The 26,173-nt window shown below is 46.7% G+C and overlaps 1 protein-coding gene across 1 annotated transcript; it reads left to right on the top strand.

The window, feature by feature from the left end:
• The first annotated feature begins 12,409 nt into the window (after positions 1–12,409).
• On the top strand, positions 12,410–24,170 carry MTNR1B (melatonin receptor 1B). Its single transcript, XM_059710978.1, has 2 exons — positions 12,410–12,635; positions 22,989–24,170. Exons 1-2 carry the CDS (start codon positions 12,410–12,412, stop codon positions 23,849–23,851), a joined length of 1,089 nt encoding a protein of 362 aa, XP_059566961.1. The 3' UTR covers positions 23,852–24,170.
• Positions 24,171–26,173: the final 2,003 nt, after the last annotated feature.

Raw genomic sequence — 26,173 nt, 5'->3', positions numbered from 1 at the left:
ATATCCGTACGTGCGCACCCACACGTTGTATTTTGTGGAAGAGCCACACTCAAGGGGCCAAAGAGCGGCGTGTGGCTCACGAGCTGTGGTTTGCCAACCATGGAACTAGTGGGTAGGTGCAAGGAGCACTTAGCACCCTAAATCTTTCATTTACCCGCGTTGAAAATATTAAATTTTCTATTTACTATAAGGAAACAGTACAAGCATGATGATAGATGGCAGTTGATTCTACTTTGGTGTGAAGAACTCAGTAACAGTAGTGGGGAGGGGGCTGTGGGACCCTGCAGGGTGCAGGCCCCATTGCAGGTAGTTGGGGTGGCAGCTTCTATTACCCTTGTCAGGCCAGGCATGCCAAAGCTCCAATTTTTTCAAGAGAAGCCAGATGTCAATATTTTTATGTGAGAACTTCATATACCCAATCGTTGATATCTAATCAAAATATTTATAAAGTGCCTTATGAGCCATAATTTTGTGGTTAAACAAAACTGACTTCATCCCCTGAAGAAATGGACCCTGTTCTTCATTAAGTTGCCTTATTCCTGGATGGCTAATACATACTAACTTGAGCATGTAATGAGAATATCTTGGGTATATAATGGGTACTTAACATATATTCAAACATTGTCCCTTCTTTCCCATTGTAAGACAACTAGAGGCCCACTGCATGAATTCGTGCATGGGTGGGGTCCGGCCGGCCTGCCCCAATTGGGGTGGGGGGGGCAGTGGGGGTGGGGGTTAGCCAGGGGGAGGGGCCACAGGCTGTTGGCCAGCCATCCACGCCCCTGGTCAAACTCCCAGTCAAACTCCTGGTGGAGGGGACAATTTGCATATTAGCCTTTTATTATATAGAATATTTGTGGAGTAGGAAAAAATCAATCATAGGTTGCCCATATCTTTGGTATTAATTTCTAAGAAGGGTGAATTTTCTTCCTCCAGGGGAAGAAAGAAAGTGGGCAATAAAAGAATCACTGGGAGTGTTCTGCTGGTGAGGATGATGGGTAAGGGGCTAGCAGAGGGCTACATTTCTCTGCTCGAGAATGGACTCAACACAGAAAATCTGGAAAGGAAGAGAAAGGCTGGGGCAAAGGGAAAAGAAAGCAAGAGAGAGAGATTCAGGACAATTGCTGAAGGCACAGTCCATCCTCAAAGCAACTTTAGAAAAAGAGGGAGAAGCTTAAAAGGGTCTTAAAATCTTTTGTCAAGAGTCATGTACATAATCTCCTGCCCTGTACACTCAAGACATTAAAAAAAGAAATCTACAGTGCTCTTCAATGTGCTTGTAGTCATAGCTGTGTTTGCTCTGAGGTAGAAGGGGACAGCCAGGCTGGGTTACCTTGGTCTGTGCCGCAAGGTAACATGCACTTGAGAGAAGGTGAATTTTAAAAGGCACACACTGATTTTTTTGAAGCCTTTGAGAATTATGGTAAATGAGGAAATCCATTACGAGTCACTTGCTTAAAGTATTTGGTCTTAGCAAATATGCTAATGAAATTGGGAGTAAATCCATTTGACTCACAGAAGGCCAAACCGTACTGAAATTCTCACCATGATGAATTTGATAGGAGGAACCTGTACTCTAATAGAGCACCTGAATTAAACTGAAAAGTAATCATATTATTTTAAATCTTAGAACACATATACTTATGTGAATAGGGGGTTAAGTTTATTATATTTGGATAAGGGGTTATGTTTTTCTTAAAGTTTCCTTTTCAAGGCCTGTGTGAAGTGATTGAGTAGGTGACTCCACTGTGATTCCAGCAAGCAGAACCAATAAGCATGGTCAGGCCAACCCACCAGGACTCAAAACATCATCTCGTCAACATCATCTCAGCAACATGGTCTCATCGCCTGATAACTACAATAGCTGACATCTGTGGAACCCCCAGGCCTGCACATATCTGCATTCCTCACTCCAGCCCCTTCCCCTTTATAATCCTGGCCCCTGCACCTTGCTGGAAGGCAGGATTTGATGCTTATAAGCACCCTGTCTTCTTGGTTGACTGGCCTTCTCAATAAATGCCTAATATGATTCAACCCTGCCTTCATTATTGGACACAGCTACAGGCAGTCTGAGCCCAACCAGGGGTTTCTGGTAACATATTTAGTAAGTGCTTATCAGAATAATTACTTCACTAAATTTGAAGATCCTGAAAACAAATCACAGCAGCATCACGGATGACCCTTTCGTAAGGGCACACATTAAAGAGCTTTTGTGAAACATCAGAACACAAGTGCTCATTAAATTAATTAAACCTTACTCAAGAATACATACTCCTTTTATTCCTAAAGAGGTAAGCATAGATGTAGCTGATGTGGAGAGCTTGCTGGTGCACTGCATATTGGATAACACTATTCCTGGCTGAATTAATCAAGTCAAACAACTCCTTGAACTGGATCAAAGGAAGAGGGGTGCAGCCGGATATACTGCACTAGATAAATGCAGTTGGCCTCCGCAAACCAGACAGGGGATTAAACCTGCAACCCAGGTACTGCCCTTGACTTTGATGGGGAATCGAACCTGAAACACTCTATTTTGCTCTCTCCTAATGGTGAAAGTAGATCTTGGGTACCAGAAAGATCCTGTGTAGAGGAATGGAGGCAGGGGCCCAGAGGGGTGATACGTATGTCTTGGGGAAAATAATGGGCAGTGAATTCTCAGGAACTTCAGCCAAGTGCTCAGCTGCTCTCATGATGTCCCCAGGCACTGGATCAATAACTCTGTCTCCTATTAGGACAGACCATCTTCCAGATCAAAGATAAAACCCTCCATTCCCCAATGACATGTCAAAGGGAGTTGACTGATTGATGGATGAATGTTGGTGGTCTGCCTCTTGCCTGACGTGTAGGCGATGATAGGCCTTTACAAATAAGCTGGTTTTCCATGTTTAACACATGTCTTCTTTACTGACTCATGAAGCTTGTCTGGGATGGGGGGCTTTCGGGACAAAGATAGAGACATTCCCACACATTAGCAAGGGCTGCTTCTCCAAGCTCAGGAGCAGACTCAAATCTCTATGAAAAAGACATTAGTGTGGGGATAAGGCAGGCCAGACCTAGCTAATTAACTTGGCTGTGGGAGCGAAGTCGCTCTAGTTAAGCAACCACAGGGAGAGCCTAGAGCAGTGGTTCTCAACCTTGGCTGCACATTAGAATCATCTGGGAATCTTTTTAAAATCCTGATTTCTGGGCCTCAGCCCCTGGAAATTCTGTTTCTTTGTTACTAATGTTGTGGCCCCACCCCATAACAAAGAAACAGAATTTCCGGAGGATGAGGCCCAGAAATCAGGATTTTAAAAAGATTCCCAGATGATTCTAATGTGCAGCCAAGGTTGAGAACCACTGGCCTAGAGGGAGTCATTCATGTTGAAATTCTGCCCCAGGCTGAGAGTTTCGCTCACCAGCCTTGGAGGTGAAGGTGCAACTGTGGCCCTTGTGGGCTGATAACAGCCGGGCCCTGGGGAAGAGGCCCGGCTGCGAACAGCATCTCTGTGGGGCTGTGGGAATTCTGCTGTCATAAACGTGGCCCCAAAAGACAGGACGGTGGTTACACCTTCCATCCAGCTGAGGCTCAAGGTGATATGTCAGCTCCCTCCACCCCAGGAGGTGGAGTCCACATTGGCCCTGAACAGTCCTGTTCTTGCCAGGGCTTTGCTTCCTAAGTAGCTTGTCCTTTCACATGGTGCAATCAATATACAGATCTTGTAACAGAAACCCACACCTGAAACCTATATGTTCATGTTGACCAGTGTCACCTCAATCAATTTAATAATAATAATAATAATAATAATCCTATCTAATAATAGAGAAACATGGTAATTAACTGTAACTTCACTACCCTTCCCATTGGCTAATCAGAGAGATATGCAAATTAATCACCAGCCAAGATGGCGGTTAACTGCCAACAAAGATGGCAGCTAATTTGCATATTGCAGGCAGGGCGGGACAGCGCCATCCTGCCTGCCCCGCTGCCATCCGGGCCTGCTATTTTCGACCCGGGTGGCAGGCAGCCCCTATGGGAACAGACCCAGGGCTGGCGGCAGAACCCCAGCGATTGGCCACCGGCCACGCCCACAAACGGCCCTTGCGGGGATCCCCGGCCTACAGGTGCTAATGCACCGATCTTCCACTGGCCACGCCCACAAACGGCCCTCCAGGGGGATCCCCAGCTGACTTGTGCTAATGCACCAATCTGTCACTGGCCACACCCACAAACGGCCCTCCGCTGGGATCCCAGGTTGGCAGGAGCTAATGCACTGATTTCCCAAAACGCACACCTGGGCAGCCTTTGCCCTGCATGAACTATGCAGCCGGGAGAGGGGAGTGGGGCCGCTGGGAGCAGGGCAGGAACTTCCAGGGTTGGCATCAGGCAGCTCAGCGCAGAGTGCGAACTATCCCCGCTGGTAGCTGCTTGCTCATTCACTTACTCGCTCATTCATTCACTCATTCACTCACTCATTATTCACTCACTCAGCAAACCCACTCAGGTCCATGGCACCAGGCCAGGCACTGAAGGTGAAGCAGGATAAGACAGAGCTATGTCCTCAAGATGTCAGTAATTCAGTAGGGCGAAGCAGGCACATGAACGAGGCAGTTGTACGCACAGATGCAGTGTACTGGGTTCGGTGAGGGCTGTAACTAACGCCGACTTTGTTCTCTTGATAAAATGGGGCCTCGGGAGCCAGGCTACCCCAAGCCTGTAGGCCTGTGCCTAGGCCAGGAGTGGCCGGGGTCCTGGAACATGACAGAGGGTGCAGGTTGGGCTGAGGGGTCTGGCCCCACTCCTCACCCTCACCCTGAGTGCACAAATTTTTGTGCACCGGGCTACTAGTAAAAATAATAATAATAATAAAGGTAAAAATAGAATAAAACTACTTAAGGCCATAAAAAACAAAAAAAAAATGACAACAAAAAATAACAAAGCTCGTCCTTTGACTGGTTTACCTATGGTTGGGTCCCCTCATCCCCAGGTTTTAAAAACAGACATTAAGATGTAAAATAAATTTTTTTTTTCTGCAGAAGTCAAAACCTTACAACACTGGTGTAGCCCTTTCACTTGAATCTTTTTTGCTTATGATTTTCAGGTGATAATTCATCTTTACTAGGAAAGTATATGGTTCTGGTAAATTAAAAACTATAAACAAAAACTTCCAATAAAGCAAAAATTAAACAATTTTCATTATACAACCTTTTGGCTAAATAACCCCTTCTTGACAGTGTGTGCTAATAGAGCTACACTGACCTGGTGTTCAGTGGATTCCCAGGGAATGGTCAGCCCCTTTGGCTTGGACACTGAGCTGTTGGTCTACCTTCAAATCTGAAATAACCAGGACTGAAGCTTTGGCTCTGATGTTTCCCCCGAAGGAAAAAGTCAGAAAAGGCGAAGCTCATGCAGCCAGCAGTGGAGATGATTTGCTGTTCTGACCCTGCCTGGCCTGGCTTGGCCCTGGGGTCACGCTGCTGGTCTCTGCCATGGCCATGTGCCGGGTGGATGAGGAAGATTGCCCCAAAGGAGTTGGTTTTTTTGTTTTGTTTTTACTCTTTTCTTATATAATATCCCTCTTTCCAGATTATTCTTCGATTCAGGAAAAGATTAGGGCAGCGACATGATGCTAGGCAGTGGCATATCTTCTAAGTAACCTATAAAAATCATCTTTTTCAAAACTGGCAAAACCATTTTCTCAGAGGGTTTGACCTGCTCAACATGCATGAGCTTCCTTATCCTTCTCTTGAGGTGGAGAAGAGCCCAGAGGTGTTAATATTCCCCGATGCAAGAGAAAAGCTGCACCAGGTTTTGGATTCAGCCTAGGTTCCAATCCTAGAATTGAGATCCACTAGCTGGGCAACCTTGGGCAGATTTCTTAACCTCTCTGAATCTCAGTTTCTTCAAGGTGCACAGTAAGCATCCGTCTCATAGAGATGTGAGGATTAAATGAAAGAATCCCAATGTCCCATATGTTCAGCACAGAGTAGACATGCAATATGAGCTGAGGCTGCTAATGTTATTGTTTATAGTATTATTAAAAGAGCAAGCGGTTGTTTCAGCCATGTTGCAAGCTGATTAGCAGAACAAAATTTTGATTTTATTTTTATACGTTTCATACTGAGGGAATAAAAGCCATCATGCATTCAATAAAATAAATGGATTCTGTTAGACATCTGGGTAACAGACTCATCTTGGCCAATCATCAGCCCCTAACCTTAGTAAGTTATCTATTTATGAGAATCTGTTTCCTTGTTTTCCAACTGGACAATCAGACCTGCTCCTTGGGCCCCACAGAGCTGCTAAGAGGGGACACCACATGGCATGTGTAAAAGCGGTTTGGAGAAAGTTTCAAGCACCATCCAGAGTGAAAGGTATTATTGTTGGAGTGTAGGAAGCTGAGTTTGTGTGAGCATATTTTGATTTGAGTGTGAACTTGAAGGCAGGTATGAGGAACACCAGTCCTGCTCATTTTGGTAACCCTAGGATACTCTGTAGGTATTCAAAATTTTGATTTGTTTGGTTAAGAGACCAGCTAAGAATCTTGAACCCCTCTCCTCTCTTCTCTCTCCCTTCCCTTCTTCAGGGTTTGATTTTCTTCACGTATAATTGTATTTCACTGTTGCAGCCACTATTGTCTTCACCCATTGTGAAAGGAGCCCTCTTAGTTAAGAGCCCTTAGTTCAGCCTGCAACACTGGAAGCAATCACCACGCTTCTACACTTGGCTGTTAACTCGGGAATTGCTTTCTGCTGTAGACATCTTCTCTGCATTGGAAGGGAAGACTGCAAAAGTGGGGCAGAGTGCAGGTGTCTGGCAAACCCATCCACAGATTCCACTGCACTTGGAATTAAGTCCAGAGTCTTCAAGGTGCCTTTGAGGCTTACCTGGACCAGTTCCTGCCCACTTCCTTTTTGTTTGTTTGTATAATCCTCATCTGAGGATATTTTTCCATTGATTTTTTTTTTTTAGAGAGAGTGGGAGAGGGACAGACAGAGAGATATATAGATGTGAGAGAAACACATCAATTAGTTATCTCCTACACGCGCCCTGACCAGGGCTCGTGCCGGGGAGGAGCCTGCAACCAAGGTATGTGCTCTTGACCAGAATCAAACCCTGGATCCTTCAGTCCATAGGCCAACGCTCTATCCACTGAGCCAAACTGGCTAGGGCTCCTCCCCACTTCTTTAGCCCAGTCTCTAGCTTCTCTGCCCTGAGCTTACTCCTTCTGAGATGTCTTTTCAGTTCCTTGAAGGTAATGCCCTCTTTTAAACTTGAGCACTCCTCTCTATCGCCTCAGATGACCTAGTTCCAATCTCCTCTCCTTCATGACTTCTCCCTCTATATCTGCCTGGTTGATAGTTTTGTGGATTCTGTTTTGACTGAGATCTGGGGCATTTTTAGCCGCCCTGGCAATAACCTTCCTTCTTACCCTGTCAGCCCCCTCCCTTTTAAATAGACTTTATTTTTTAGAGCAGATTTAGGTTCAAAGCAAAACTGAGTACAAATTACAAAGAGTTCCCATACAACCCTTGCCCCTACTCATATATAGCCTCCCACACTATCAACATCCCCCACCAGAGTGGTATATTTGTTATAATCGATAACCTACATTGACATATTAGGGTTCACACCTGGTGTTGTATATTCTATGTGTTTGGACAAATGTCTAATGACATGTATCTATCATTGTAGTATCATCAGGGTAGTTTGACTGCCCTTAAATATACTCTGTGCTCCAAATATTCATTTGTTTCCTCTTCCTAATTCCTGGAAATCACTGATCTTTCTATTGTCTCATAGTTCTGTCTTTTCCACAACGTCTTATATTTGAAATCATACAGTAGCATATAGCCACTTATTTATTTAATACTAGAGGCCCAATGCACGAAATTTGTGCAAGAGTAGGCCTTCCTTCCCCCGGCTACCGGCACTGGCTTCCCTCTGGCACCTGGGACCTTGGCTTCCCTCCCAGCCCCGGCTTTGTCCGGAAGGTTGTCCAGTCTAATTAGCACATTATGCTTTTATTATTATAGATTTTATTTATTTTTTTAGAGAGTGAGGAAGAGAGAGAGAGAAAGAAACATTGATCAGCTGCCTCCTGCATGCCCCCCACTGGGGACTGAGCCCACAACCTGGGCATGTGCCCTGACCAGGAATCGAACCCCCAAGCTTATGTGCACAAGGTGATGCCCAATCAACTAAGCCATACTGGTCGGGATAGTATGTAGCCTATTTAGATTGGTGTCTTTCACTGAGTAATATGCACTTAAATTTTTTCCAAGTCTTTTCATGGCTTGTAGCTCATTTCTTTTTAGTGTTGAACAATATTACATTGTATCAATGTGCCACAATTTATTTATTCATTCACTTACTGATGGGCATCTTGGTTAATTCAAAGTTTTAGAAATCATTAATAAAGTGGCTATAATCATCTGTCTGCAGATTTCTATGTGGACATAAGTTTTCAACTCTTTTGGATAAATTCTGTGGACCTCAATGAGTAATACATCTGTCAAAAAGGACTCCTCATAGTCAACTGGGCACAAATTCATAACTGGAGTCTAGAAGCCATTATTAACAGAGGCCTCTCACTCATGCTGATAACAGGGGAAAGCTACAGACTTAACTTCTAAGCCTTGTGCATTGTGTTCCTATTGTCTGAGCCAAACCCCATAAGGGAGTTCCTTGAATCATATTTCAACCAATGGGCTGAGACCTTCCCTGTTCAATTGCAGTTTTCCTGACCAATCAGAACAGCTCCATAATGACCAATCAGGATGCAAGATTTTGACTGATCAGGACAGTGCTATTTGGACCAATCAAACTGTACAAATTTGGATTCCTGATCTGCATAAAAATGGACCAATCAGGGATCAGGGCAGGAACTTTCTCAATGTAAGCTGGCCTCCTGTTTGTCTCTGGGGGATGCAATTTCAGTTTCCTCCAGTGATTGCTATTCCTGGTTTGATAACTTTACCTGAACAAAGTTTCTCTTTTTTCTGCACCCTGGGTTGGGGATTCCTGTTGGCTTTAGATTGGCGGCAGCAACCTTTTGTTGACAATACCTTTTGTTGCAATTACCAAATTGTATGGTAAGAGTGTATTTGTTTTTGTTGTTGTTTTTTTAAATATATTTTATTGATTTTTTACAGAGAGGAAGGGAGAGGGATAGAGAGTTAGAAACATCGATGAGAGAGAAACATTGACCAGCTGCCTCCTGCACACCCCTTACTGGGGATGTGCCCGCAACCAAGGTACATGCCCTTGACCAGAATCAAACCTGGGACCCTTCAGTCTGCAGGCCGGCGCTCTATCCACTGAGCCAAACCAGTGAGGGCTGTTTTTATTATTTTTAAGAAACTGCCAAATTGTCTTCCAAAGTGGCTGCATCATTTTGCTGCCCTTTAAAGGCTCAGCTTGGTCATTTCGCGGCCCTTTTAAGGCACAGCTTGGTCAACTGTGCCAAGGCACAGCATTGGCTTCTTAGGTAGAAGGTACCCCAATTCTCAGTGCCGAAAGGTCTTGAGAGACACTGTTGTGGATATGGCAGGGTGCACATTCTGGGGCAGCACAGGACAAATTCCTGCCTCATGCTCAATTAACCTAATGTGTGCTATTAGTGTGTCTGGACTGGGGCAACTTATCCTGTATTCAACTTATCTATTGCTATGAGGGTTGTTGAAAGTCAGAGAAGCACCATTACATGTTTGATATATGTGTGTGTGTAAGACTCAGAAAGCATGGCTGTCTCTTCTTCCTGAACACTCACACATCCAGTTCTGTCCTTCTCCTCTTCCCTGTAACTCTACTACCAACTAGCTGGGCATCCCTTCTCATTCATAGGGGATTTGCCTTCTGAATCATAGTTGTTGTTGGTGGTGTTTTATCTCATCATCATGAAATCTACCCCCTGACTTTTCGGTTCTATAAGCTTCTCATTTCAACAAGCTTTCCCTCACCTTTCTCTGGCGCCCCACTCCCATAATCATCATCAGAACCCTCGCATCAGTACAATTTGCACTGCTCAGAAATCTCAATTTCAAAGGAGTCACTCTCTAAAATACCACAATCTATTTTTTTTTTCAGATTCACTCACCACAATTCTTTGAATTCAATCCCTCTAATCCCTCGATCCCACATCTTTCTACTGATCCATCACCCCCCTTCTGTCTTCTCATCATCCCTCATTTAACGCAAATCCTAGAGTCGATCTTCCTGCCATGTCCTTGCATTTCCTTCTGTTATTTATGCCTGGCTGGCAAACTCCAATCCTCACTGAAGTTCCCTCTGCCTTCTCTGGGCCTGTCCCCAGCTGTTCCAAGTTGCTGATTAACAACCACCCGACAAAGCTTCATTTAAAGTCTCAATCTCAAACCATACGGCCACTTGTTCTCCTGGCATACCTGTCATGCTTTCCTAGGTAACTTCCCCATTTTTGAAATGACATTTCATACCTTCTTCTGTCTGCACACCTCCCACACTCTCTCCCCCTGAATCCCCTGAATCCTGGCTAATGAGGGAGCCTCAAACTCCCCGAGAGAATAGCAGCCAGAGAGGAAGGAGTTCATCTTCTCACCCAATCTAGAAACACTTCTGAGTTGGCACCTGGCTTCTGCTTCCTTTCTCCTGTAGGGGAGAAAGCATTTCTCTCCTAACAATAACATTCCTCCTCTGGATGAGCTCATCCCTCAAGGCGTTTGTTCCTTTAATGACCATCTTCTGCATAATCACATCATCAGAGCCCCTCCCTCTCCAATGCTTCCTTTCTCTTTTTATTTATTTAAATTTTTATTCATTGATTTGAGAGAGAGAGAGAGAGAGAGATCTATTTGGTGTTCCCCTTATGTATGCATTCATGGTTGCTTCTTGTATGTGCCCTGACCAGGGATCAAACCTGAAACCTTGGTATATCTGGACAACCCTCTAACCAACTGATCTACCTGGACAAGGCTCATTCTTCCTTGGTGTTTTTGTATTTGTGGTGGAAGATGAGAGAGTATAATTTATATTAAAGCCCACAAATACAAATAACCTCCCAGAAATTTATGTTGTGTTCTGTTACAGTCAATCCTCACCCCCACAGGCAGACATTGTTTTGATTTCTATCACTTTAATGTTTCCTGTTTTGGGACTTTACATAAATAAAATGGTACAGTATGTACTCTTTTATATCTTGCTTCTTTTGTTCAGTTTAATACTGTGAGATTAATCCACGTGGTTGTGTGTATCAGTAGTTTTCTTGCTGAGTAGTATTCCATTGTATGAATACTCCACAATTTGCTTACCCACTCATCTGTTGATGGAAATTTAGGCTGGTTGAAGGTTTGGGCTACTATAAATCAGGCTGCTCTGGATATTCTTGCACAAATCCTTTTGTGGGCATATGTTTCACTTATGCATTCATTTTTGATCATAAGATGGATTATGCTTAACTCCACAAAAAACTGCCAAACAGCTCTTTAAAGTGGCTGCACCACTTTGCATTCTGATGAAAGCAGTGTCGTCCCAGGTGCTTCACCTCCTCCCCAAATTTAGGATTATCAGCCTTTTTATCTCCGTGATTCCAGTGATGCAAGAAGTACTCAGCACAGTTCCTAGCATAAGATTTGCCCTCCAAAGAGGTTAGCTATTATTATCATTATTATCAGGGTTAATGCTCAAACATTCTAAATAAAGGGCATCTAAGTTTCTTCTCCCTTATAATCATTTTACTCTTGTTTTAAGCCCTCCATTACAATAACCTCCAGTGTTGACCATGCATCTGTTCATGTATTAAGTTTAAAGAGTTGCCCATATCTATTAAAGTGCCTTCTCGGTTTTATAGAGGACAGCACAGAGCGTCACCAATGCCTCCCACGATGAACAGCAAGTGCTCAATAAATAGCACAGCTTCACCTTTCTCCTGCAGCTGCCTCCGTGTAACTTTCCACCTTACTTTGCTCTGGGCTATGTTCCCATCGCCTGGGGATTACATTCTCTTTAGAGCTGCGCTTTGCCCTTCCCCTTCCGACAACAGCAGGTCTGGGCCACCAGCACCTTATCTAGTCTGCAAACTTGGGTTGTCCGCCCTCGTAAGCACAGCTTCCGGGGGGTGGGGGTGGGGGTGGGGGGCGTACAGAAGGGGGGATCCTTGCGCTCAGAAAGGGAAGTCTGACAAGTGCTGGTCTCTGGGTGGCAGAGCAAGCTGCTCCATCGCAGCTGCTCCTGAGCAAGCTGTCAAGGGACGCATTCCCTTTGGCAAAGCCTGCACCCCAAGACCTCCTCCTGTTCCCACATTTTTCTCCGCCCCCTGCCGGGGCTTAATTATCTCGTTTAGCTCCCTCCCCACTTGGCCTCCTGCCGGGCTGTGCCGAGCGCTCCACCGGGCGCTGCACCGCTTGTGGCGGCCAGAGGGGGCGGCGGGAGCGCGGCGCACGAGGGGCCACGATGCCCGAGAACGGATCCTTCCGCAACTGCTGCGAGGCGGACGGGCGGGCCTGGCGCCCAGACTGGCCCGGAGCGGGCGGCGGGCAGCCGTCCGGGCACCCTCGGCCTCCCTGGGTGGCGCCCGCTCTGTTCTCGGTGCTCGTCGTCACCACCGTGGTGGACGTCCTGGGCAACCTGCTGGTCATCCTCTCGGTGCTCAGGAACCGCAAGCTCCGCAACTACGCAGGTGAGCGCCACGCCCGCTTCTGGGCTCGGGGGTCCCCTGGGCCTTGACCTCGCAATCCGCCGCCCTGTCCCTCTTGGGTGCTGGGGTCCCCCGTTCGTTTCTCTCTAATCTAGTCCCCAAGTTTGGTCCTGAACTCAGAAGTTTGGGTGAGTTGCTGCCTTCGCCCCCGATGTGCGGCTCTGATGCTCGCCTCTTGGAGCTGCTGAGGGCGCACTTGGCCCACGGGTGCCGGCAGGACTTGGGGAAAGTTTTTCTTGCGCCCTTGGTAGCGGGGCGCAGGGGCTGCGGGTACCCACGTGGCTGGACACCCTCGCTCTCCTTGGAGTTCCAGCTAGTGCCTGTCCATATCGGGCCCCTCTCTGGCCACAGACATCTCAGGATCTTGAATATTCCTCACTCTCCCCTCAAGCGCTGTGGCTTTAAGCAATAGGTGCTTAGAAAATATTTGCTAAGACAATGCGTGCATTAATAGAAGCATTGGGATGGTTTTGTGTCAGGAACTTATCTCCAGGCCATTTGAAGATCCAGTTCCAACCAGAGAGTGCAAATGCAGAAATCTGCAGGGTCTGCCTGGACCGAGCTGGATTGCTTTGAGATGGTCTGTTTTGGTTTATTTGTTGGTTGGTTTTTGTCCTGAGGGCAGGGCATTCGTGAGATTGATCGAGGATTAAAACAATGATTTGGCCAAATAGCGCTGCAGTCTTGAAAATGTTTTCCCCCTTTCAGCCCAGTCTCATTTCTGTTTTCCCAGTCTCAGGTCTGCAAGGGAACACAGCCAGAGGGAGGGAGTAGTGAACTCTGGCCCTGGAGGGTCCTAGCAGTGTGCTGACCATTTCGGCTTGAGAAGAAGCTCAGTGACCTATTTGTCAATTTGTAATTTCCTCCCTTAGAGGCTACTCATATACTGGTGTGAATTAAAATGAAAAGGTAACAGCAGAAAGCCAACTATATAGCTTAAACATGCTTTCCTAAGGAGCTAGGCTGTTCAGAATGGCCATTTGTAGTCAATGGCTAAATGTTTACATTTCGGGTGGCCCTGTGACTCTAGGATTTTTATCTAAAGAACAAACAAACAAAAGTGAGCTTCTGTTCCTACTAAGGAAAACAATAACTCAGCCCTTTCAGTAGCGGTGGCCAGTATTATTTGGAATATTTTCAAGATATTATTGTGTCCTTTGAGGAAAAGCCTGTCTATTAGGAAAGAGCAGGTTATGATTAGAAAGCTGTATTTAATACTGTCCATCACATCGTCTATTTGCAGCAGCCACAAACATTCATTTCCTTCACAGAGGGACCGGGGCAAGCAGGACCGTGCCCTCCGGGTTCTGACACTGGCCACCTCTCTGCCTGACTGATGGGGTGTTTAGAGCAGGCCTGGTGGGGCTGTAGCCCTGCTCAGTACTGTGGGCTGCCTGCCAGGAGAGAGCTGGTGGCTGAGGGCAGAGAGTGCCACTTCCCCGCTTCTGTCCTGCTGGCCTTTTCTGCACTGCTAGTCGGGCTCACAGAAACCTTAGTGATTTGAGAGCATGGTCGGAGCAGGTCATGCACGTGTTACATTTCTGGCACATCCTCTATTCCATCCTTCCTGCCTCCTGTTGAGTCTGTACAGCTTCAGCACCAGAAAATAAACATTTAACACTATATCTACATGACATTGATTCCTCACACACTAGTGACTGCTCTAGGCATTCAGTTTAACCATTTGGCTTTATTAATGATAATAATGAAAAATCATAGTATTGACTTAAAATAATGTTGGCAGTGTGAGATTTCAGAAGGTGCTTAAAAACTTAACTTTGAGCCGAAACGGGTTTGGCTCAGTGGATGGAGCATCGGCCTGCGGACTGAGGGGTCCCAGGTTCGATTCCGGACAGGGACACGTACCTGGGTTGCGGGCACATCGCCAGTGGGAGATGTGCAGGAGGCAGCTGATCGATCTTTCTCTCTCATCGATGTTTCTAACTCTCTATCTCTCTCCCTTCCTCTCTATAAAAATCAATTAAAAAAAAATTTGAACTTTAAAAAAAAGAACAACAAAAAAAACCTTAACTTTGAGCTCGGCTGGTGTGGCTCAGTGGTTGAGTGTCAACCCATGAACCAGAAGGTCATGGTTTGATTTCCACTCAGGGCACAAGCCTGAGTTGCAGACTTGATCCCCACCCAGTCAGGGGTGTGCAGGAGGCAGCCAATCAACGATTCTCTCTCATTGATGTTTCTACCTCTCTGTTCCTCTCCCATCCTCTTGAAATATTTATATAGTTTAAAAACTGAATTTTGAATAGTTAGCACCATTCATTCCACTATTAATCAGGTCTTCTCTTATTAAAGAGTTTGGGTTTCCTTTAAGAAACACTGACCTCAGACCTTTCTGTAATTAAGTCTGGTTCCTTAATTCCTTGGTGCTAAGAATATAGGCATGACAATGAGAACACATTTTTCCGATAACCAAGGCACCCAGTTTATATTAAGGCCATAGCATCTTTCATAGCAAACATCAGTATCCTTTGCCTGCCTATTACAAACCCATTTTCTCTGGGGGCCAGACCCTTGCCATTCTTAACAGGGGTGTTCCTGATGGCAGAGTATGTGGTCAGGACTGCCCTGTCTGCCGCTTCTATTGCTGCAGGCGTTGGGTTGATTTTTTCAGAGGTGGAACTAGAGAAAGACAGACAGGAGGGATGGAGGGAAGGGGGAGACAGATGCAGGGAACTGACTCCACTTAGAAGGCGAGGCCAGGCATGTGCTCACTCTGCTGTATTCTCAGAGCCTCGCACAGCACACTTGGCACAGGGTTGGCATCTCATCCTTCTCAGCATGTGCTTCCTGGGTACCTGTCATTCTTGGGGCTCCCCTGACAGCAGATGAGGATTTTCCCTGTACTAGGCACTGCTCCTCTTACCCCAGACTAGACCTCCCCAATGTCAGTCCCTGGATTTTTACTATCTCTTCCTTCCCATGCTGTTCTGGAACCTTCCTCCATCAAAGTCCTTCACTCTTTTCTATGTGTTTTTCATGCCTGCCTCTTAACCTTTAGCCAACACATACCCACACATACAGGGGTCTCCAGTGTTTAAAAGAAAAAGAAACTTTCCTTGATTTTTATGTCTCCTTCTGCCTTCCTTCCCTTCTCAGCAGACATCCTATATAATAAAAGGGTAATATGCAAATTGACCCTAATAGCAGAACGACTGGTCACTGTGACACACATTGACCACCAGGGGGCAGACGCTCAATGCAGGAGCTGCCCCCTGGTGGTCAGTGTGCTCCCACTGGGGGAGCTCTGCGCAGCCACAAGCCAGGCTGACGGCTGCCAGTACAGTGGTGGTGGTGGGAGCCTCTCCCGCCTCCTCAGCAGCGCTAAGGATGTCCAACTGCAGCTTAGGCCTGCTCCCCGCTGGCAAGTGGACATCCCCTGGGGGCTCCCAGGCTGCCAGAGGGATGTCTGACTGCCAGCTTAGGCACAATCCCCCAGGGATCGGGCCTAAGCCAGCAGGTGGTCATCCCCGAGGGGTCCCAGACTGCAAGAGGGCACAGCCGGGCTGAGGGACCCCCCCCCTCAGTGCACAAATTTTTGTGCACCGGGCCTCTAGTCTATATATATAAAAGCCTAGGCGACCCAACAACCGAAAGACCAGTCACTGTGATGAGCACTGACCACCAGGGGCAGACACTCAATGCAGGAGCTGCCCCCTGGTGGTCAGTGCGCTCCCACAGGGGGAGTGCTGCTCAGCCAGAAGCCGGGCTCACGGCTGGCAAGAGCACCTGCAGTGGAAGGAGCCTCTCCTGCCTCCACAGCAGGGCACGGGGAGCGGCCTTGTGGGAAGCAGTCCTAAGCCATCAGGTGGACATCCCCCAAGGGCTTCTGGACTGCGAGAGGGTGCATCCTGGGCTGAGGGACTTATCCCCCTTCCCCCGCGCCCCCCCCCCCCAGTGCACAAATGTCATGCACTGGGCCTCTAGTAAGCAAATAAATAGGCTGGCCCTGTACAAAGGCTCTCAAGAGGTGTGGAGAAATTGCTGAATTGACCCACAGTCCTTGCCCTCCAGGCGTTACAGGGTAAGGAGAGCCTACTTCATCATGGGGCTCTGTCCTACTGCTGACCTCTCATGGAGATGCCTCTTGGTGACAGATGTCTTTGGACTGCTGAGTTTGTCCAATTTGGAGTGCTTGTTATCAGAGGAAGACCAAACTGGGCTAAGGTGGAGTCCCTCCCTGAGGTTGCCTGAGCTCTCCAACCTCATAATTCAGTTCTGAATACAGTACCTTATTATCTCTTCCCGAGCAAAAATGAACACATTTTAAATCCCATAATTACATCTTTAGCCAAATAATCATGAAAGCTCACGATATTCTTTAATTCTTACAGTGTAGCTCTCCATAGCCCAGGGATATGAAGACTTTCAGGTTTGACTGCCTTTTCCCCAAACCCAGAAAGTTGGATTCTGTATTAGCATGATACACTGCAAAACTGAAAAGATACTGATGTTGTTCTTATGTCTCACCATTCTACATATTTATTGCTGAAGGAGTAGAAGTTAGAGAGTTGGGAAGTAAATTCCAAATTCTTAGTTCTTAAGGATCTCATAGACACGTTTTATCTTCTTTATCCTCCTCCTCTCCACTGCCTTCTCACAGCTTATCTCACAGGCATCCTAGTCCAACACTCACTCTGCATCTTACTCCAGCACTTTGAACCTCTGTCTTGTTCTTCCTCTGCAACTAATAATAGTATAAAAACACCAATCCTAAATGATAGCTGATATTACTATGTGCTTATTATGTGTCAGGTACAAATCTCATTCGAAAGAAAGAGGGAGAGGAAAAGAACGAAAAAACCAACCCTGCACAATCCCCCATCAAAGGACATACCTTTCTAAGTCCACTCTACTTCTCTCCTTCCCTTGAAGGTGGAACCTACAGCACGAAAGTTTATTCTCCAACATTCAACAGAATTTGCCCCTGCTGATATCACTGTTGGTCTCCTAACTGCTGAGCTAAATGGGAATTTTTCTGTTCTTTCTCACTTTTAGAGATGACCAGGAGACTACACTATTGCCCTTAATCCACTTGACATTTCTTTTTGTTGTTTTCTCTTCTTTTTTTTTTTTTTTGCACTTTTTCTCTGTGTGGCTCTAGGCAATTCACATAATTCATGTGTTGGAGTTTTGGTCTAGAACAGTGATGGTGACCCTATGACACGCGTGTCAGAGGTGACACGGGAACTCATTTTTTTGGTTGATTTTTCTTTGTTAAATGGCATTTAAATATATAAAATAAATATCAAAAATATAAGTCTTTGTTTTACTATGGTTGCAAATATCAAACAATTTCTATATGTGACACGGCACCAGAGTTAAGTTAGGGTTTTTCAAAATGCTGACACGCCGAGCTCAAAAGGTTCGCCATCACTGGCCTAGAAAATGGAAATCACACTCTGAACATTAAGGGATTCTGTTGAGAAACGTGAGTCAATTTATATAAATACACATCATGAACTTTAAGATGCTTTACCAATTGTTGTTTTATTATGACATATAATTAAGGTAATAAAATGCTACTCTGAGAGTCTCCAAGTGACCTCTTTTAATGATTCTGGCAGAATGTTTTGTAATACACAGTTAGTTTTTTAAAAATGAATGCTTAAGCTCTTAAACATACTTCTTTTTAAGTAGTTGAAATATCCCCTATCATATTTTTATTTACACTATTAGCTTGCTTTGCCATCCTTTCCTCCATTAATTAAAGTGAAGTTAGATTTCAGCTCAGCCCTTATGACCCATCCACATACTCTAGGATTTTCATAAATAATGTGACTTTTGAGGGAAACAATTCCTGCCCTCAAATAATTTGGGAATCGAATTAACAGCTTACATTAATATAAAAGACATTGTTTTAGTATTTTTAAGAAAATCAAGTTTTTGATAAATGATCTGTTCACAATGATGTCAAATGCCTATCTTTAGAAAGTAATAAAGAAATCTCACATTCATTTCTTATGCCCTTTCCCAGACAAGATCCTATTTGAGGGGTCCTATTTGAGGGATGAAGGCAGCCTGCTGCAGGGTCTTGGTGGTTTTGTCCAGCTTCTTGAATTATCCTGCATAAGTAGCCCCATCCCCCAACACTGCCCCCAGTCCCACGCCAGCTTATTTATTCCCCACTGTTCCCACCATCTCCTGGCCTTCCTCCCAGCTCTCACCCACTGAAGGGCCACTGTTTCTGTGTCTGCTCCCCCAACAGCACAGTTGGCATCTCAGCGGTAGGGGCTGTGTCTTTCATCCATCACTGTGCCTACCCAAGCATGGTAGGTACTCAATACTGTAAACGCATTACATATTTGAATGGGTGGAAGATAGAAAAGAGCGCAAGGCACAGGAAGTTTAATCCCGTTAGAAATAATAGACCATCTGTTGACTTCCTTATCATAATCCTCACTGCATCTTGTTTTTATTTAAGTACCTCCTCTCTGAGACCCTGAGTTTTGTAAAGGGAGGGAGTGTGCCTATCTTGCTCACCACATTTCCCTGAGCCCTGGCATAGGCAGAACCAGGACCTAGCAGATACTCAGCAATATTTGTTGAGTAAATTACTCAATGACTGTGTATTTCTACACCGCCTATTTGAGCTCAGTGACGAGTGACAATTTAAATCCAACAAACTTGCCCTACCTGGTTTGGCTCAGTGGATAGAGCATTGGCCTTCGGACTGAAAGGTCCCAGGTTTGATTCCGGTAAAGGCACATCCCCAGTAGGGAGTGTGCAGGAGGCAGCTCATCGATGTTTCTCTCTCATCTATGTTTCTAACTCTCTATCCCTCTCCTTTCCTCTCTGTAAAAAATCAATAAAATATATTAAAAAAAATAATAATAAATCCAACAAACTCTTCTCCCGGGCATGCAGGGTGGGCATGAGGATGAGAGGTAAGGGCTTTGTCTTCCAGAATTCTCCTACATGCCTGATGGAAACTAGACAGCTCAACACTCGCTGGCTCTTTCCTAGTGTACCAGGTCCTCAACAAGAAATAGGTTTCCCAGAAAGAAGGAAAGAGAGGAGGGGAGAAGAGAGGGAATCGTGATGGTTGATATGTGAAGGGTTGTGCTTTGCGTGTGAACGTGGAAGCGAATTACGTATTAGTAAACAGAACCCTGTTGTCTGTGTTTGCTAATACGCCCTGTCTGATGGAGGAAAATGGAAATAAGTCACACTGGGACTTGTGACATAAATATTCATCAGAAGCCTGTGCATGGGGTGATGACTAGGGCTGTGTGCATCCTGGCTGATTTCGCACCTGGCTTGGGAAGAAACAGATAGAGAACCGGTTATCTTTCCTTGACTGTCATCCAGGTAGAACCTGACTTCTTACAGATGAGAGACAAAACCAGAATTTTATTCGCCTGACTTAGAATGATGTCAAGAAAGCCAGAAGACAGTATGACATCTGGGCAGTTAACTGTACAGCATGAACTGATTGATTTCAGCCTTTTAAGAACAGCCAGAGTAATAGGGGAGAGTAATTGAATCACTTTCCACGTGGAGTTGGATGTGTCCTCCCCACTATTTACCAGCTGTTTGCCAGCCTTTGGGGCATTATTAGGGGATGAGCCACATTAACATGGCAGAGCTTGACTCACTTTCCTGGGGAAACAGCTGGACGGTTTGCACCGGTGCCCAGCAGCTCTTGACTTTCTCCCCAGGTACTGGCAAGTACCAAAAGCTTGTTTGCCACTTAGCAGGCCTGGCTGAGACCAATATTCCTGTGCTGGAAAGAAGCGGTTTTCCTCATCAAAACAGCCATATGGAGTGTGCATGAGGAGGGGGAAAGAGGCCTTCAAAAGACAAGCAGGGAACTGATGAAAGAATCAACACAGAGAAAGAAGTTCATTAACTCACCCAAGTTCACGTGGACACAAAGTGGCCGAACTGAGATTACTCCAAGTCACTCCAACTCCAGCGCCACCTCCAAATGTCAAAGGGACATTTAAAATTCAGCTGAAAACAAGAACTGGCAGAGAGGAAATCTCCCCACTCTTTTGGGACCAAATAAGGTCTGAGTAGGGGAGTCAGAGACAGAGCTACCAGTGGAGACAGCACACAAGGCTGGGAATTAAATGGAGAAGCAGGAGACCCCTCCACACCCCAGGAAAGTCCTCAGATGTGCATTGCTTGCCTTGCAGACCCAACCAGAAAGAACACGAGGGGGCTTTATCCCATTGAGTAAATAGATTTCCTAAAATAGTAGCTTGGATGGAATCCTGCAGGTCAATCTGAGGCTGGAGTCTCCTTTACCATCAACCTCTATGTGAATGTCTCAAGAGACAGGGACACTCACTCACTACCTCACAAACACTCCAATTGTCCAAATGATCTCTTTCTCTCCTCTACATCCTGTCTCCCTCAGGCCCTAACCTAGTTGTCTGGACTTAGGAGTGGTTAGGTCCTGAGAACTCCCAGGGAGCTAACAGATTTCTTTGCTGTTGGTTCTGAGTGGGGTTGACCCCAAACCTCTGAGGCCAAAATAGGCACTTCAGGACGGCTGCCTGTGGGTCTTCCAGGTTCCCAAGGGCACCTGGCGCATGTCCCATGGAAACTTCGTTGAGATGGGGTGAGAATGTGTGTTAGGATGAAAGAGGACTGAAGAACCTTGTAGGTCCCTAAGTGTAAGTTGGAGTCCACCTCACCTAAAGGTCTGACACGGGAACCCCCAGCTGGGTGCCTCTGAGACTCCCTTTATCTGAATCCTTTTGAAGCCAGACACAGCCCGGCCTCTCTGATCACTGTGCCTTTGGACTCTTCCCATCTGCCTGACCCTTGGGTTCCTGGGCTGGTCACATCGGCCTCTGGAGCGCAGAGCAGAGGCATGGCGGCAGTGGGGCATCAGTGTCCTAGCCTCCGTGGAGAGTCCCCTGTGCGAATGCATTCCTTCTGCCCTCGGCGGTCAGCCACTCTTCACCATGTGGCAAGAGGACAGAGGACTTGAAACACTGTGTCCAGCACCCACTGTGTCCCCAAGAGCCTCTGCTGGTGGGAGAGTATCTTTTGAGCTCACGGTAGGGGCTCAGAGAGTATGACACGGTGAATAAAACAAATGGCATTGGGGACTTTATGTTGTCCGAACGGTCAGGTTTTTGGTGCTTCATTCATGAGTCAGTGTCTGTTTAGAAACAGAGACTGTTCTTTTGGATTAAGTCCTGTCTCCTCCCTGGGATGCTGGCCCAGAACATGCCTACAACACACTGATCGATGGTTGTTGAGGTTTTCTGAGGCTCTCCCTAGATCAGTGAGAGCCAGGAGTATGGACTCGGCGTGTCAGCATATTGAAAAACCCTAACTTAACTCTGGTGCCGTGTCACATAGAGAAATGTTTTGATATTTGCAACCATAGTAATACAAGGATTTATATTTTTGATATTTATTTTATATATTTAAATGCCATTTAACAAAGAAAAATCAACCAAAAAAATGAGTTCACGTGTCACCTCTGACACGCATGTCATAGGTTCGCCATCACTGCCCTAGATGGCTGCTCTTGGTGATGCTGGAGAATGTTCTATTCAGAGGAGGGAGGCAGTTCAGGAAGCGAGGGAATGTGCAGGCACAGCTGGGAGGCCCGTGGATGCTGTGAGACGGAGCATCCACAGCTCCTCCCCTCCACAGAACTGGACTCTGAGCCACCATGCCAGGTGTCTGCCACAGGGCAACGTGGCTTCATTTAGGCCCCAGGTAAGGCAGACAGGGGAACACCAGAACTCATCGTTCCCGTTCTCAAAACCTTTCTTCCATGCCACCTGCAAAATGCAATTCACATTTAGAAAAATGAATTAAAAACTCTTGGAAAGTGCCTGTCAACCAGTGGGGAGAGGATGCAGAAGGAAACTGTCAGAGAGAGATGCGGGAGGTGGGCAGGAAGAGGGGAGGGATGGCAAGTCCATACTCCTGATTCTCAGACTCATCTCCCCAGAATCCTTGCCGGAGTTAAATGATCAAAACCACGGAGCACCTGTGCCTATCATGAAACCAGTTACCATTCGTGAGCACCCACTGTGCCCCCAAGCATGATGAACCATTATTTCATTCTCACAGTCACAGTATAAAGTAGCATCATCACCCCCCGTTTACAAATGAGAAAAATGAGTCCCGGAGAGTCTGAGCAACTGCTTCAGTCACACAGTTAGTGAGCAGAGGTGCGGCTGGAATCCAGAACTCCATGTCTCTCAAAGCCACCTGGTTTCCACTCCCAGTACTAACAGTAACCCAGTTAGTTACTATGAAGTAACTGAACAAAGAATAGAACATGTTACAGAATAGAAGTCACGAGGTCTCATCCTGACTCCTGCCTCCTGTTTCCTGTTCCAGGTAATTTGTTCTTGGTGAGTCTGGCGTTGGCTGACCTGGTGGTGGCCTTGTACCCCTACCCACTAATCCTCATGGCCATCTTCCATGACGGCTGGGCCCTGGGGGAGGTGCACTGCAAGGCCAGTGCCTTTGTGATGGGCCTGAGTGTCATCTGCTCCGTCTTCAACATTACTGCCATTGCCATTAACCGCTACTGCTACATCTGCCACAGCATGGCCTACAACCGGATCTACCGGCACTGGCACACCCCACTCTACATCTGCCTCGTCTGGCTCCTCACCGTGGTGGCCTTGGTGCCCAACTTTTTCGTGGGGTCCCTGGAGTATGACCCACGCATCTACTCCTGCACCTTTAACCAGACGACCAGTACCCAGTACACCGTGGCGGTGGTGGCCATCCACTTCCTCCTCCCCATGGCCGTCGTGTCCTTCTGCTACCTGCGCATCTGGTTGCTGGTGCTCCAGGCCCGCAGGAAGGCCAAGTCCGAGAGCAGGCTGCGCCTGCGGCCCAGCGACATCCGGAGCTTTCTCACCATGTTCGTGGTCTTTGTCATCTTCGCCGTCTGCTGGGCCCCGCTGAACTGCATCGGCCTTGCTGTGGCCATCAGCCCAGAGGAAATGGCTCCTCAGGTGCCAGAAGGGCTCTTTGTCACGAGCTACTTCCTGGCTTACTTCAACAGCTGCCTCAATGCCATCATCTACGGGCTCCTGAACCAGAACTTCCGCAGGGAATACAAGAAGATTGTCTCGGTCCTCTGGTTCTGCTTTCAGGACACTTCCAGGGGCAGCCACACTGAGGGGCAGCAGGGCCAGGATCTACCTGTTGTTAATGCCCAGCACCCCGTCCAGGCAGACGCTCTCTAGCCTGGATCTGAGACACACCGGCTGGGAGGCAAACTCAGCACTGGTAGAAGTGAATCTGCTCCAAGGGTGAGATCAGACACCCTGCTGTGCTGTCCTGTTAGCGTGACAGCACGTGGCTTGTGGAACTTTATTCTGTGGACAGAAGCCTGTTACCACCCTTGATTCAGGTTGGTCAAGGGACAACTACAGGTACTGGGGGCCATGTCCCCTGAGGATAGGCTCGGACCTGGCAGATATTCTCAGTGGTGCATTCGAGGCTTGACGTCTACAAGGTCTAAAGAGACAGAATAAGGAAAGGCCTGGGGCAGAAGAAGCCAATTCTTTCTCATCGGGTGTTCTCAATCCCCACTTTGCTGCTTTCTCTTTTCCCCCCTGAGGGGTGGCAGGAATGGATATCTTCCAGTTAGCAAGAATGAAGGAACAAGCTCTGAAGAGCTGGAAGGTGGGTAGCTGTGTAGGGGCCTCAGGGGGCTGGGGTGGGTGCAGAGGGCAAGCAGTCTATATTCTCCCCCCCCCCCGACCTTTCCTACACACACATACATGCATGCACCTGCACACACACCATCATATATACATTGTACATGCCACCACCTCACACTGTGTGTGATCTGTATATATGTACACATCACACTATAGGTGGTTACAGACCACAAATGAGCTACACATCACTCTTCATGTGCTTGAAACACCAAGTCTACCTGGTTTCCTTGCCTGATTTTTCCAAGTTCAGTTGAGGGACTTGGGACAAGTCCCCTAACCTCAGTATTTCTTAGTTACTCACCTTAAAATGGGATCATCCTGTTCCTCGTAAGATAGTTGTGATGAATTGCTGAGGACAATGCCTGACACATGGCTAGCACTGAGTAATCACTAGTTTTTACTATTATTCTAACTAACTACACAAAATGAAAGGCAGCCTTGAAGGAGAGAAGAAATCACACACACAAAGGAATAGGAGGAAAGAGAAAGGGAAGATGTGTGTGGAAGTGGGAGAAGGGCAGCTCCATCCGAATTTCTGACGGCTAGTGTGTTTATGGACTTTCTATTTGTAGACGTCAGGTCTTCATTTAGCACCAACAGACTTATCTGCCTTCTTCAAATCCACAAATATTAATTGAGTACCAGTCTAGCAGAAGCAACAAAGGGCATGTTGTCTGCCCTCTGAGAAGCCATAGTATGCTAATAAACAATATCAGCTAACATGTATCGGTGTTAGCTTTGTATCAGGCATTGTGGTACATGCTTGGTATGTATTATTTCACTTAATCCTTATCAAACGCTTTGAGAGAATATGATTATCCATATTTTTCATAAGAAACTGAAACTCAAAGAAGTGAGATGATTTCCTGAGTTCACAGAGCTGTTGAATTCAAAGCTAAGTGTGGAGCCCAAGTCTGTCTGATTGCAGCACCCACTTTGTCTCCCTTCCCCCTATACATACAGCTTAGAATGTGTGGCAGCAACAAAGTGGAGTGGAGTACGTACCCCAAGTATATAAGATGCCTAGAGGCTGCAAAGAGAGAGAGAGAAGTTCCCTCCGCCAGCCGGCTGCTTCCCAGAGGAAGAGCCCAGATGCTGATCTTCCGGCACTAGGCCCGATGCTCTCCTTCCCACGTAATGTGAGGAATCAGGCCGGGTGCTGTGCTTAGTCACCTTGTTGCCTGGGAGCTTGTTAAACATTAGCAAATGCTCTGGGCTCCACAAACAAGGCTTCCAGCGTAGAAATCTGGGGAAGGCCCTAGGAATCTGATTCAGCCCCTGGAGGTCAGGACCAGACTGTTAGACGTGTAGGTGTTCCAGCTCTGGTTGCTGGCACTTGGGATCCAGTTGCTGGGTGTGGAGCGTCCTGCCCAGGGAGACCTCCCAGTTCAGACCTCAATCTGAGAGACTCATGAGGCCGAAGGCTTTTCCTTGAGCTACATCCACTTTTCCTGGCTCTGGGCAGAGCATGAGCTGACCAGGTAAGGCATATATTTGCTCTCTGCCGAAGGCATGGATTTTCCCTTCACTCCCGTCGTGGGGGTAACAAGGTGTCCCCTCGTACTCCCCTTATCCTTAGCTTTGAGCTGAGCGGCTCAATAAATACAGAATGGAGGAACAAAAGCCCTCTTTGGTTTTCTGGTTTGCCAGATCCCAGCACTGACCATCCACTCACTGGGACCTTTTATGTTTCCGCAGGTTTTTGATGATGGCGCAGGAGCTGAGAGAAGGAAGGGGCATGGGGAAAACCTGGGACATTGGGCCATGTACATACTCACATGGATGGCTGTGACTTAAATAAAGACAATTTTGCTACAATAGTGTGGGAACTCTATCCATCCT

This window comes from Myotis daubentonii, chromosome 9, assembly GCF_963259705.1.
Source record: "Myotis daubentonii chromosome 9, mMyoDau2.1, whole genome shotgun sequence".
Lineage (NCBI taxonomy): Eukaryota > Metazoa > Chordata > Mammalia > Chiroptera > Vespertilionidae > Myotis > Myotis daubentonii.
Note: the sequence above shows the minus strand (reverse complement) of the source record. Positions and strands in the feature narration are given on the sequence as shown.